A 14,001-nucleotide genomic window follows, 5' to 3' on the forward strand; every position below is an offset into this window, starting at 1 on the left:
GCCTGTGTCCATCTTAACTATCATAGATATCCAGAGCCATTCTGCTGACATGAAAGGCTGAATGAATGAAGAGAATGAATTCTCTATATTTGTATTTTATGTGAATTAGTTCCATTTTTTTAATTATTGCAATTTGTTTTAGAATATATTTTCCATAGAATTCTCTTGCAAAACTCAAGGTGATATTAATAATAAATAAATAATAAATACAAACTAATAATTGTCTTCATGAAGGAAATTAGTGCAGCTTTTTCAAAATAATAATAAACTGCAATTCAGTGCAGGTACTTGGATGCAATTTCCATTTCATTGATATTCCAGAAAAAGCATAAGCAGTATAATTATTTTAAAAATCAGCTGAAGCATGTTATTCAAATTCATCAATATCAGTTCTTTTAAGTACTCAAAAATATGTTGTAGTACTGATAAATCTGTACTGCTATTTTTTATCATTATTAGTAATTGTAGTCACAATTTAAATAGATGTTAAAACTACCCTTCAAGCAGAAGGAAACAAAAGGAAAAAAACTTGCATTTTCAGTTTTGCGCTAACAAGAATTTCCATTTATTCTGCCCATATTGGCAAAACAAATAGAAACAAACGCTCTTATGTTTACAATTAAAGTTAATTCAAAACAAAAATGGTTTGCAGCTTGAAGCGCCTCAGTTTTAGGATTGAGCATCATGAAATGCTAAAAGAAAATATTTTGAAATAAATTGAAGGAAATGAAAACAGCAAAGGAGTAGAGGAAAAGATGGAGAGACAAATTATTTCCATTATTCTTAAGATTTTACTCAAACAGCTAAAAGCTGGAGAAATTTAATTTAAAATCAATGAAATTAATTCTCAGATATGTGTGTTCAAACCTGAGAGACCAAGAAAGAAACATAAATACAGGTGCTTCCATTTAAGTAGCTTATGAACTGTAACCAAGGAATCGATATTAGAGGTCACTTTTTAAAAATGTACATTGTAAATTGACATTAATCATTTCTTTCTTAATCCAGTCCTCATTCAACACATTTTCTCACTATTAAGATATACTAAGTAGTGTTCTACTTTCATGCAAAAAAGGCTGCCTAAACAGTGACCACAGCTACACAAAAGTAGGAGGCAAAACTAAAAAAAAAAAATCTCTTTGGTCTGTAATAATAAAGTGAATAATGTACATAACTTGCATAAATACATGACATGACATTCTGTTATTTGCCAAATCAAAGCAAACAAACGAAAAACAGAAACATGCTGGCATGATTTTCCTCTGTGCAACTTTGTGCTCTTTCTTTTTTCCTCCGTGTATGTCTGTGTGTGTGTGTGTGTGTGTGTGTGTGTGTGTGTGTGTGTGTGTGTATTGAGCCTCTGTGAAGAAGCAGTTCTCCTTAAATCTCTAATAGGCTTGAGGGTGTTTGTCCTCCCTCCTCCCCTTCTTTGCTTTTGGCTTCTACAATGCAAAGGGGTACTATAGTCCTGAAGAATGGCTTCAGTTGTCTATCCTGAATGGCTGTCGGCATCTCTAGCCATCTAGAAAGGCTAGAAACATTTTGTAGGTGAAAATAGCCACTTTTTCCACGGTGGAGAGTCCATAAAACTCCTCAGAGCATCAGCCATTGGGACTCATTGAATAATTCATCCCTCATTGCAAGCCCATAATGTCTTTTCTGGGCCCTATTGTGAAGACTGTTTTCTCTTCTTTTCTCCTTGAATTATAAAAAGGGTGCCTTCTTTTGTCCATATCAAGCTGCTGCTAGCTGAACCTTTGTCTGGCTAGAGCTAAAGTGTGAGTTTCAATGGACTCTCCCCTCTTTGTTTTCCAAGTTCATCTCCAAGTGTAGATTGTGTATAGAAGGCTTTCTTTGTAAAAGCTGGAAAAGTTGTACAAATGTTTGACCAGCTCATTTGGTACTTTTGTCTCCTGTTCTCCAGGGCCTATGGTAGATGGGAAGGGCAAACTTTAGAGGAGGACTGTCAAGAGAACCTCAGACAACAAGTCGCACAGAACATTGGCTGCAGCAGGTCTGCCAACCCAGGCAACAAGTTCTTATAAATCTACTATCTATAATACCAACAAATCTGGACAGAAGTAGATGGCATATCCTCCTCTTCATTTAGCCAGTGAATACAACAGGGACACTTAAATACAAACTCATGCACAAATATGTAGAAATTAAATCTATCTTATTTGATTCAGAAGACATTTCTATGCAGTTAAGTTGGCCGACATTACTTCCAAATAAAACTAATTTTCTTTAATTTGAAAAGTTCAGTTTGTTGCTGGATCTTGGAGCAAACATGCATAGAGAAAGCAGTCAATATCTTCAGAATCCTGGGCTATTCCTTAGTCTATTTACATTCTATAAGTGTTCACAAGTTTTTGAATGTCACAAACCAACCCATACATAGAAGCCAATTACCCTAGAAATAAATGGGCCTTATCTAGAGTCTATTGTACAGCTATCATTTCACTCTCAAGTTTCAATTTTTGCGACGATATTGTGAAAAATTGGAATGCTTATCAGAAAGGCATCAAAATGGCTTGGGATGGAGAAGAAAAATCTTGCTCTGTGCTTGAGGTATATTTCAACCATAAACACATTCACTTAAAAATAATTTCCACTGAAGTCGTAGTCAATGCAGCTTCTCAAATAGGCCACCACTGACAGCATCTTTGACTTGAAGCCCTTGGGGGGGGGAAGGGCAGGAGCTCGACCTTCTCCCAAGGATTTTCCTCCTCCCTTCCTAGCCAGGCCCCTTTTTATTTAATGACTTCAGCTTGACTAACCCCAAATACTGCCCTGATTTAAGGAAACAGAGGGATGGGTCTCAACAGATCCAGCCACACGATTGAGCAACTAGCTTTTCACAAAGAATTCACACAAGAAACCTTCCTCTCTCCCCTCCCCCCCCCCTTGTCCAGCACTAGGAGCCTTTTTTCTCCAGATTGCAAAGTGTTCACAAATAACAATTGTATACTGTGAGATTTGAAAGTTGCAAAAAGGGAAAAAGAGAAAAGGCAGAACTGCATCCTTATTCTCTTGCAGGTATTTATCTTCTCTCTAAAGCAACATTTTCTATCACAGTTCAGGACACTTCCCACTTCAAGTATGAGCCAGCAAGACTGCAACCCATTTTTCATATAATAAATGCAAGTAATTCAATATTTCTAGCATGGTATTTAGACGACATGGAATTATTACCTTCATCCCATATTTTTTCCATGCATATTGGAAATACACTCTGAATGTCTGCCTTTCAGATCAGACTTCTACATGTTACCAAGGAAGTTCCTTCTTTCAAGAAATGAAGAACAAAACTGCTTTAACTCATGAGACTTACAAAACTATAATTGCTCAGAAAGAAATCTGAGTGGCTGCATTCACTAACTTGCCAGGCATACAGAGCAAAGTCCCAGCAGTCTCCTTGGTACAAGACCATGCTAAGCTTGGTGGCAGTTAACCCAGTTTAGATATTCAGGAGGGAGAGGCAGGCCCGATCATTGGGTGAGTTTATTGTTGAGTATATTGTGAGAATCCAGATATCAGTTCAGTCAATGCCAGATACGTGTGTTATATAAATATTGCTATGTTTGATTGTGTGGGAAGAGGCTTGTCCTCGGAAATAGACCTTAAAATTGCAGAAACCTTTACTTCCTAGGATGGAGAATCTTGAATATGAATATAATAGCAGCACATCTACTGTTTACATCTAGAAAAATTAAGAAGTTAGCTTCCACTGATTGTGCTGACACATATTTACAGAGAAATAGGCAAAATTAATAAACTGCATTGTTTTTATGCCCAAAACTTGTTCAACAGTGGTAAAGTAACATTTCATCAATTGATTGATTTGAGTTCTATAGCAGCCCATCTCGACAACTGAGTCAATTTATTGACTGCTCCCAATAAATAACTTTCATTGCATTTAATGGAATATCCTTGCTGGTTCTAGACTCAGAAAGTAACCTGAATAAGAGAAAAGATCAATGAACTTTGAATTTTACTTTAAATAATGGCCACAATCTCACCCATGTCCTCTGCTAATTAAGCCATGCTGATTAAAACAGTACTCCTTAAAATCATGGGACAGCAGTTCAAATGTTATTATTGTTAAGATGCTTTTTTCCTTTCCCACTCAACTTCTGGGGCTTCCATCCATTCTAAGAAAATCTGTGCTCAATATCTATATTAGGAGAATCTTTATCTGCTTATTTATGCCACCAAAAGATACATTGGCTTTGAATGCACAAAACCAGGAAGGATATTTTCACCACAATGTGCCAGTAAGGCTTTCCTTTCCAAAGTGTGTTTCGTTTAGTTTCTAGTTTTAGAATTTCCTAAAGAAATCAAGGGGCAAGATAAAATTTAATTAGGACTAAAATCTGTCTTAACATTAACTGAGATGAAGATTTAGGCACTGTCAGTTTCTGCAAATTTCTCTCCCTAGGTCTGGCGAGCTGGATTGCACAATTGAGGAAGTGAACCCTGGTCCAGGACATAATCATTTTTAAAGTGCCACTAAATTCTTGATTAGCACAGGGTGGAGGAGGGAATAGTGTTACTGCATGTAAGTCATCTTAATTCTGATCCTTAAGACTGACATCTACCATTGACACAGGAGAAATCAGAGAGGCAGACAAATGCAATCATGCTTTTCAAATGCTCCACTTTTCACCACCTCTGAATAGCTTTTCAAGTTGAGTCAATACCCCTCCCAAAAACCTCACCTCCAAGAGGCATTTTTGCAATCCACATCCTATAGGTTCCCCCAGAAAGTCACGGACTTTCCTAGGTCTGGTCCCGAAATGAAGTCTTTCCCTTTCACTCAGCTCTAATAGCCTCCCCTCCCGTTCCAACGCAAAAGAAAAGGAAAAAAAAACCCACCAGATGCGCCCACCTGCAACAGCTGCCACCACCACTCAGGTAATCCAGCGACCTCTCTCACGACACAGCACAACTTCCCTTCCCTCCCGCCCAGGAAGTCCAGCTCCGGCCCTCGTCGGTCTGGCTCCGCTTTTCTGCAAGACAGTCGCCCTCCCCCTCCCACGCCACCGAGTCCGGGGGAGGCGACCGCCTTTACCTCTTTCGCTGAGGATGCCGTCGATGCTATGTTTGGCCTTTTTCTCGCTCTCTTCCGCTTCCTTCCGCTCCAGCTCCCCTTCTTCTTCTTCTTCTTCCCCTTTCCCAAATTTGCTTCTCAAAATGCGGCTGATGGAACTCACTTGAGAAAGAAAGAGGAAAGAGAGGCGTGAAGCGGGGAACCGGGGGAAGCCGAGACTGGGCTCTGAGTCGCCCCTGGGCACACGGTAGAGAACTGGGAAGACGCTTGGAAATAACGGCTGACGAAACGGGCTAGTGCTGAGTCTTCTGATTGCAGTTTCCCGATCTTTTATAATTGGTTCTCCCCCCCCCCGCCTTCCCCCCCCCCATTTCCGAGAACTCGAAGGGTTTTGCGCACACGCTGGTTTAGTTTGCCAAAGATCCTCCTCGGCTAGTTATTGGATCAAAGCACCCTCTGACTCGCCACAGAGCCTTGAACCCTTAAAACAACCGAGGGAGTCGAACGGGCTCGGCTCTAAGCCCCCTTGACGTGTTGTGGCCAATGCAGCCGCGGTGCTTTTAAGCCACTTGGTTACACCGGTCGTATGAATGAACGAACGAACGAACGCGGGCCCGAGAGGCGAAGTTTTACCTTGATGTGTTTTACGATTACAACCCATGGGGCTAATTTATGGTTTTAACCTGTAGAGTCAGTCAAGGAAAAAAAATGTGTTTATTGAAAAACCATGGTTAAGTTCCGTAGAAGTAAGCGAGCGACGGGAACGCAGCAATGGCAAGGAGGAAAAAAAAATATCTACGCATTGAAGAACTAGGTGGATTCCCCAGCCCAGGGGAAAAAAGAAAAGCACGTCAGCCCCGAACAGCACTAGAACAACAGGTGCCAAAAGTATGGTTTTGTTTAAAAAGGAGGGCGGGTCTGTCACCCAAGTTAGTAAAAAGCGAAGGTTGGCATGTTTGTTCCTAAAGATACTGAAATGGGCAGTGCAGTTTTGCAGACCTTGAGGAAGTTTGTTCTTAAATTAGCGGAGCAGCAGCTCGAGGGAAACGCGATTCCTTCGAAGCCATGGCAGACGGCTGCAGCTCTTCTTCCAGCCTGCAGAACCGGAGCGACACTCAAGCCTGTGTGATCTTACCTGCATTTTGCCCAGCCATACCTAACCTCTTTTGGAGCTTTCAGTTGAGTGAGTTCTGCAACTGCCTCGACTAGTAGTCTCTGCAGTTGTTTTAGCAAGTTTTTGGAAGTGGTTCGCCATTGCCTGCTTGGAAAGGTTGAGAAGGAGTGGCTGGCCCAAAGTCATCCATCTGGCTTCGTGGCTAAAGCGGGACTAGAACTCAGGGTCTCCAGATTTCTAGCGTGGAGTCTTAATCACTGCCCCAAATTGGCTTCAGACAAGTCCTACTCATCGCTCTTAGAAAAATTGTCCTACCTATATTTTAAGACTATTCCTTGTAATACGGTACATGATTTGGTCCCTTGTAAGAATCAAAGCCTTTGATAGTGCGCAGAAAAAGAAAACCGCATTGAAAAGATTTGCCCTAAACTTCAAAAAACTTAAAGCATAATTATTTCCACAAGACAGTATTCCTTTTCAGAGGGGAATACCTCTAAATAGCCTTTATACTCTCCTACAAAGAGATGAAAATGTACACGGTGTAACCGTTTTTTTTCCTGATATATTGTACCAGTAAGTCTTAGTTTCTTTTCTAGGATTGAGAGGCCGCCACCAAACAGTCCCTCCCGTTTTGTTTCCCTTAACTGGTAATTAGTGTATGTTGGAAATTCTGGATCCAAACTGACGGAGACCCCAACAGCGCTCCAGAGATCACGATTCAGAAGGGACCTTGGATAGCGTAAGGTAAGACGTTTGTGTTCGCTGTAGAGCCATACGTGAAAGCAAAAACATACGTGCGAGTAGCTACGCACGTACTAACTGCGGGTCTGCCTCACAATCCTGCCCCGGCCTTCCAGGAAAGGAAGAGAGCAACGAAAGCTTCACATTATCGGATGTTAAGTCAAAACAAGCCCACGTGGTGGTTAACTGGATCACACGAATGTGTGACTTGGTTAGAGAAGTTCTGCCAAGAAGCGAAGTTCCGGGGTCCTCCGGTGTTCTACCCGAACCCAGACTGGTCAGGACCGCACCACCCTTTCGCCCTTCCCTTTCATCTGCTACTTCTAAAATAAAGCCTGGCCTTCCGCATTCGCTCCCCGATGGCAGGGGAGAGGGATGGGGAGGGGGCCCATGCAGCACTGTCAGTAATTTAGCTTCCCCACCCCCGAACCGCATCCCCTGGCCTTGAATGGATTTGGGCAAGTGCGACCCCCCCCCCGCAAGGCCATCCGACCCCAGGGCGCTCCCTTCTGACCTGCGGAAACCGGCCAGGGCATCTCCAGTTTAGGCTGGGTCTGGTGCGCCCTGGGGGGGGGTGGAAACTGCGGTCCCACTTAGACGTCGGGCGCTTCCTTTGCCAAGCGACTTATCTCCAAACAGGGTCCCTCCCAAGCACACCCCTTTAGTACAAGGTCAAGACTAAAGCAAGCAGCAAGGTTCCATTCATAGCCAGACTTTTCGGACCGAGAAAGAACGCGTCAAGGATTCCGTTGGTGCCGGGAAAGGACGGGTAGGGCGCAGAATTCCGTCTGAAATGGCTTTCCCGGACGACTTACCTGAAGGTACGGTGTTTCGGTCGCACACGCCGTCCTTCAGCAACTTGTCCCGGATCTCCCAGCTAAACATGCCTGCGTTCTCCCGCTTGTACTCCTCGATCTTCTTCTCAACATCCGGCGTCGTCACCTGCTTTAATAAAAAAACAATCCAGAAAGGAAACAAGGTTTGTAACTCTTGGGGGACTGGGAGGAGAGCACAGTGGAAGAAGGGGAAAGGGAGGGAAGGGGCGAAAGGAAAGAGACAAGGGAGAAAGGGATATATAGCAGAAAGGCGAGGCTCGGCGGTGCAGAGCACAACAGCGCAACGTCTAGGACCTATCGGGACAAGACTTGGTGCCATCAGTTTTGAAAGGGGAGCTTGGGACGCCTGCCTGACCTAAAGCAGCGAAGTCAAGAATATGATATGATTCATGGAAGACCGTATAAAATTAGCAAGACCTCCGTAAGGATGAAAACAACACTCGTTAATGCGGGGACGGACAAGTTAAGAATCGAGAGCTACACTTAAGAAAGAAGAAATATGTGCTTTATTGTCACAAAAGGAGTCAAAGGAAAATAAACTGGCCCTCAATCCCATCCACAAAATATCCACTAAAATTACAGAGCCAAAGATGGGGTAGAAAAGAATCAATACGAGGGAAAATCCCATGTAATTAATGGCAGACAAAATGTTATAAAAAAAGTTTCAAAAGTGAAATAAAGTTTCACTGCACAAAAGTAATCACAGTTTTTTCCCAAAAAAGGGAAAGCAGAGGCTGCGTTTCCCTGTGTTCACGTGACTCATGCAAAATATTATTTAACATAAATGACAGAACCTCTCTGTTGAAGATAAAATCAACAAAATAAGCTTCAGCTTTCACAGGACCACAGATGTGATACCTTACATTAGCACGTAAGATTTCAAATCGCCCTTCTCTTTAATCAGTATAATATAGCCTTATTAAAAGATGAAAATATTTTTAAAGAAAAAAAAATCTGCTGTAGTGTAAGCCTACTTCATAATTTGGCTGGTCGTTTTGGTAACATTCTAAATGTATAAATATATAAATGATACAAAATATATGCAACTACATGTCATAAACATTTCACTCCAAAGCAAATGACTATAAAGTAAACCACTTATTTCAATCGGTATGTATGTCCCCCAAATCTGTTTAGAATTGAGATGGAATTGCAGCAGCTTAGTGAAAACTGGATTACCCCCCAAAAAAAGAAAAGCTGAAAGTATAGTTTCACTTTTGGCTCAACCCATACTTATTAGTCGCATTTGCTTGTACACTCACTGTACTGCACTGTATACACTGGGGCTAGTATTAAGTAATGATCTTAAGGTTGCATTCTTTGCTGGATGTCTGGGCGGTGGTTTTGGTTGAGGTCACTACAGCAGAAGCAGACCTCATTGCCTTGAGAAATGTGAGAGCATCCACAAGTACCCTGAAAGGAAAGGGAAATCTTGGGCTTCTCTGGAATCTGATTTCCATGCTGTTTCTCAGAAACATTCCAGCAGGGTTAGTGACCAACTGATTGTGGGAAACATGCCAGGCTCACCTAATTTAGGACTGGGTGATCTACACAAATTCTCTGAACAACTCTACAAGGAATAGAAGTTAAAAGAAAGGGTCATTTTGCACAGCGACAAGTAAGGCAAGGAGCTTTAAGGCTAGGAAAAAGATATGCTCCACCCTCACGTAAAAGTCCAGCTAGTGGGGAGGAGACTGTGAATGCTCGATCCCCTTCAAGGGTGGGGGAGAAAGTCTAAAAGCAATCAGCAGAGGTAAAGGCAGCCTTGTTGATTTCAGAAGATGCATGCAAGCTCTCCACCTGGTGTGGAAGTGGTTGGAGGTCAAGTTGCGTTGTCAAGTAACTCTGCTCTGCAGATCTGTTTGGCTTCAGCCTCTTTCCACAATTATCTGAGGATAATTGTGGAAATATGGACTAAGTTTTCACAATACACTTACCTACAGTTTACATACCAATCTAATCCAGTTTTCAGTGACACAGAACACTGAACAAGCTACGATAGCTGGGCTCACCTGAAATGTCAGACTAATATGAAAACCCAATCTGGGTTTCAATATAGAGTTCTCCTCATGAAAATTATCCTGGATGAACAAAAAGAACTGCCACCAAGTTATCCAAATTGTTACTCCCACTCTATGCTCAATAATGCTCTGCTAACCAAAAGGTTTGTCCTCATAGATTGGATATCATGTTAGGGACTGACAAAAGGCACGTCTGGTATATTTTGCCAGAAAGTGACTACATTTCCTTTTTTTTTTTTTTTTAGAAAAAAATCAGTTTGTTTTATCATAGAGAATAAAATACAGAACATTAAAACAAACAAACAAACAAAATGTACTCCATGAGTTCATTTCCAACCTGGTCAAGGGACCCTACTGACCACCCTCTACAACTTATAACCTAATTGGATCTCATAGCAAAACAACTGAGGAGTGTTTTTTTTTTCCCCATATCTTCTTGCCCATTGGGAAAAAAACTATTTTTAGGATGAATTCATACAACTCAGTTAATAAGTAAGACCGGCATTATCTTGAGGAGAGGGGGTCTGTGGGATTTCAAACTGCTCATATAAACCCCCCAGAGGGTCTGAGACAACTCGCAATAAAGACAGCTAGAAGAAGACAAGCTGAAATGAAGGTGGTAGACTTTCTCCAAAAATGCCAGACTAACTGTATACTCTGCAAGAAACAGGTCCTTCAAGCTAACTGAGCCAAGCTCACCTGTTCTCAAGTAAGGTAAACTGCCATTTTAGGGGATCTCTCCCCATCACCTGACTGTCTTCTGAGATACTCACCTTGGGTTTGCTGCCCCCAATGGCCCCTGGCCTTATGGAGCCGGTCTCCTGGTACCTGCACAGAATCTTGGAGACACAGCCATGCGACACTCGGAGCTGGCGGGAGATGACGCATGGCCGGATGCCATGATGGGCCATCTCCACGATCTTGTGGCGAATATGGTTGGGTAGGGGCCTGCCATTGATAAAAACACCTCCAAGCTGATTGACTCGGCCTTGGCCCAGAGGAGTGGACACTGGATGGAGGGAATATAAAAAAAAGTACTCAGATTGGGAATGAGCCAAGTACATCTAGATGTCCTTCCTGCCAAATCCCAGAGAAACAGGACAATGCACAGGACAGGCATATACAAGCATAAGAGACTAGCAGTAGACCTTGACTTCACCATATGTTGGGAAGCTAATATTATCCTGAAACTCAAATCCAAAATACTTTTCCTGGAACATGACAGTCACATATTCATAATTAGCTAAACCAGATGATTTACTTCAACTGAGGCTACTGAATAAGCCAATTCGAATCCTTAGTAGAAAGCAGGCAACCCATTTAGTTAAAGAACCTCCCTTACAAATGAGAGCCTTTAAAGTTCATATTGAATAAATCCTTTCATCTTCTAGACAGATCAAGTAAAAATTTTAGGCTGTTATATTCAATATGAATTTGAAATCCAGTAGTCCTGCACTGTACCATAAAAGCAACCTACTGAAAGAATTCTCTCCCCATCTCTGAAAACAAATGAGCAAACAAAACAAGACAGGAGAGAATTTATAAATTAAAACAGTGGGAAATTGCTGACAGCACACTAAGCTACTTTTATGATAAGCAGCAATTTGTAGTTGTCTGCAATTAAATCTCTGAGTGTACTACTTTGGGCCATGCCTTTCTTCTATAACTAAAATAAAACCTAAAATTGTGTGGGTATTTGTGAATTGTGGGGTTTTCATAGGTATGTCGGGTACAATACTTTTCAATGTATAAATGGTTCTATTCAGAGAAAAAGACCTGTTGAAATAAATGGCTTGAAGTCAATACTAACTTTGGTCTATGGATTTTACTTGGTTTGCTCTAATCATAGCTGAATCTCATTTAAATCCGCTATTATTTTTAAGGAACATTAGGATTTTAATCTAGGTTCTACTTCGGATTTTAAAATGTAGTTAGCATTGTTCAGAAAAGGATATTGTTCTAGTTGCTGGACAGATCTGTAATAACAATACAGCTATTAATACTGCATTCCTCTGAAACAGTGCAGTTGAAGACTGACTTGGAAAAAACAGATTTTAAAAGGTATTTTGCAGACCATCTCTGCATCTGTTCCTTTGCTTATATACACATTCATTTTCTATCAAAGCAATTTGCATAGTGTTGCTCACTGTTTGCTTTGCCACCTTGTGCACCAGCTGGCTAATGATTTGCCACTATTCTGACTCTCCTGCGAGTTAATGACTTCAAATGTACACACTACCCAAAGAAGACGTTTCACCTGTATTAATAAACAGGGCAAAACTATACAACTCAAACGAGTGAAAAGAAATGGAAAGGAAACGCAAAGGATGCCTCTGCAAATTGGAAATGTACAAAACTGCATTTGAGTTTGGGCAGATCCCTTTAATATTCTAGATGGGGGAGGATTTCTCGAGGTTGCAGAAAGAAAGACATTGGACAGAAGATTTTAAAATCTTGACAAAAGAGGGAAGTCGGGAAATTATAAGCTGAGCTGAAATAGTATATTTTCAAAGGAAATTGTTCGGTAAGAAACTTAATCATCGCTGCTATACAGGACTAGAAATAATTAAATAGGTCTGCTAAGTCTTGTTAGAAGCAAGACTTTATTATCAAACTAGATAGGAGTAAAGAGAAGGCCTGGCGCTACAAACTCTTTTCTACCTAAAGAAATTTGTTTTTAATCACTAGCTGAGTTAGAAATGTAAGAACGCGGTTTCAAAATGGCTACGAATTTTCTTGGCTCCTTCACCTGCGAGGTAGGGAGGTGGCAACTTTAACCCATTATTTTCAATGGCATTTAAAGTGGGGGAAAAAGGAGGGAAATTGACCGTTGGAGTGCAGCTAATTTCTACCTTCTCCGGAGGCTTTCTTTTTCTTTTCCCTTTTCTACAAAAAAATATAAATCAAGTAAACTAAGATTTGCAGGGGAAAAGTTGGGAAAGGGAGCAAGATTTGGAGCATGGGTTGTTGTTGTTGTTGTTACAATGCTGCTATGTATCCCTATACCCCTATCCCTGGTTCGCTTCCTTGGAAGCGTGCCACCTGAACTGGAATGGCCTTGATTTTTTTCCATTGGCAAGGGCGCTCATTCCGAGAGCTTCCCTCTTTGCCCTCCTTGTTCGATCCATGTGCGGAGAAGTGGCTTCTTCAACTCCGCCAACAAATTAGTTCCAGAAACGCACGGAGACACTCCAGCTCCACAACCAGACCCATTTCATCGGCCTCCCTTACCCAGACGAAGGCTACGGGGATTGAAACACCCCCCTCCCTTTATTTTGAGCTCCCTTTTTCCAACTCTCCTGCTGCTCCACAGTTCTTACCTTCTAACGGGAAACCGCTGCGAGGATAATTCTGTCCCGGAGCTGGTCGCATCATCCTGGGGACAGCTCCACCCAGAGTTGTCATATTAGTGGCACCTTGGCTTTCTTAAACGCGTTATATCCAAAAGAATTGCGAAGGGGGTCGAGGGGGGGGGGAGAGGCAGGTCAGTATGGATAGCAAGTCCGCATAGAAGAAGGTGAGGGGGAGGGTGAATGTAACACCTAGAGAGATCGGGATTTAAAACGTGAGGGGGGGAGGAAAGGGAGGGGGTCCAACTTGAGGAAGGAGGAGGGGAAGGGAATCTCTGTTCTCCTTTCTGTCAGAGATCCCTCAGAGCGCAAAATGTGGCAGAGAAAGAGAGAAGAGCGGGAGGGGGAAAGTTTTGCCCGAACAAGAGCGATTCGCAACGGCTTCGGCGGCTGGAGAAAACTGCGAACTGACGGCCCTTCCCAACCTAGGAGAAGCTCGCATTGATCTCGCCCGGCTTGAGTGGCAGGCGGCGGGGGATGATTTCTCCTTGTTCTTGATTTGCAGTGAAAGGAAACTCAGCTCTGGAGTATTTATTAGTTCTTTCACCCCAGGCTTCCTTAGGATCTCTGCGTCGCGATTGGCCAGCCGGAAGACTGTCCCGTCTGGAGAAGCCTGGAGCTGATTGGACGAAAGCGCCAACTTTCTCTTCTCATCCTGACAATTGAAGGGCTCCGACTTTGGAGTGTGACCCGCGACTTGCCTCCCTTTCCTTGATAAAGTGTCTTTCTCCCCCCCCCCCTTTTTTTCTTCTTTGCAGAAAACAGGCTGGGCCGGGGGAGGGAGGGAGGGAGGGAGGAGGAGAATGCAAGAGGGCGAAGGGAAAACCTGTCTGTTTTTTTTATTATTATTATTTTCCGTCGATCCGTCGATCGGTGGGTCTTTTTT

General features: G+C 42.3%; 1 protein-coding gene across 2 annotated transcripts in view; it reads right to left on the reverse strand.

Moving 5' to 3' along the window:
* The window catches only part of PAX3 (paired box 3), a 95,230-nt gene extending 82,042 nt beyond the window's left edge, over nt 1-13,188 (reverse strand). Inside the window, exons 1-4 of one of the 2 annotated variants that reach the window (XM_039342471.1) lie at nt 13,086-13,188; nt 10,539-10,774; nt 7,724-7,850; nt 5,075-5,215 (exon numbers count right to left, since the gene is read on the reverse strand). In XM_039342471.1, the coding sequence (XP_039198405.1) occupies nt 5,075-5,215; nt 7,724-7,850; nt 10,539-10,774; nt 13,086-13,170 (589 nt within the window). In that variant the 5' untranslated portion in view covers nt 13,171-13,188. Of the gene's footprint in view, nt 1-5,074; nt 5,216-7,723; nt 7,854-10,538; nt 10,775-13,085 lie in introns of both variants that reach the window. The other variant, XM_039342470.1, reaches the window with a different exon arrangement.
* Nucleotides 13,189-14,001: the final 813 nt, after the last annotated feature.

This window comes from Crotalus tigris, unplaced genomic scaffold (genome assembly GCF_016545835.1).
Source record: "Crotalus tigris isolate CLP2741 ecotype Arizona unplaced genomic scaffold, ASM1654583v1 scf7180000017792.2578787, whole genome shotgun sequence".
Taxonomy (NCBI): Eukaryota; Metazoa; Chordata; class Lepidosauria; order Squamata; family Viperidae; genus Crotalus; species Crotalus tigris.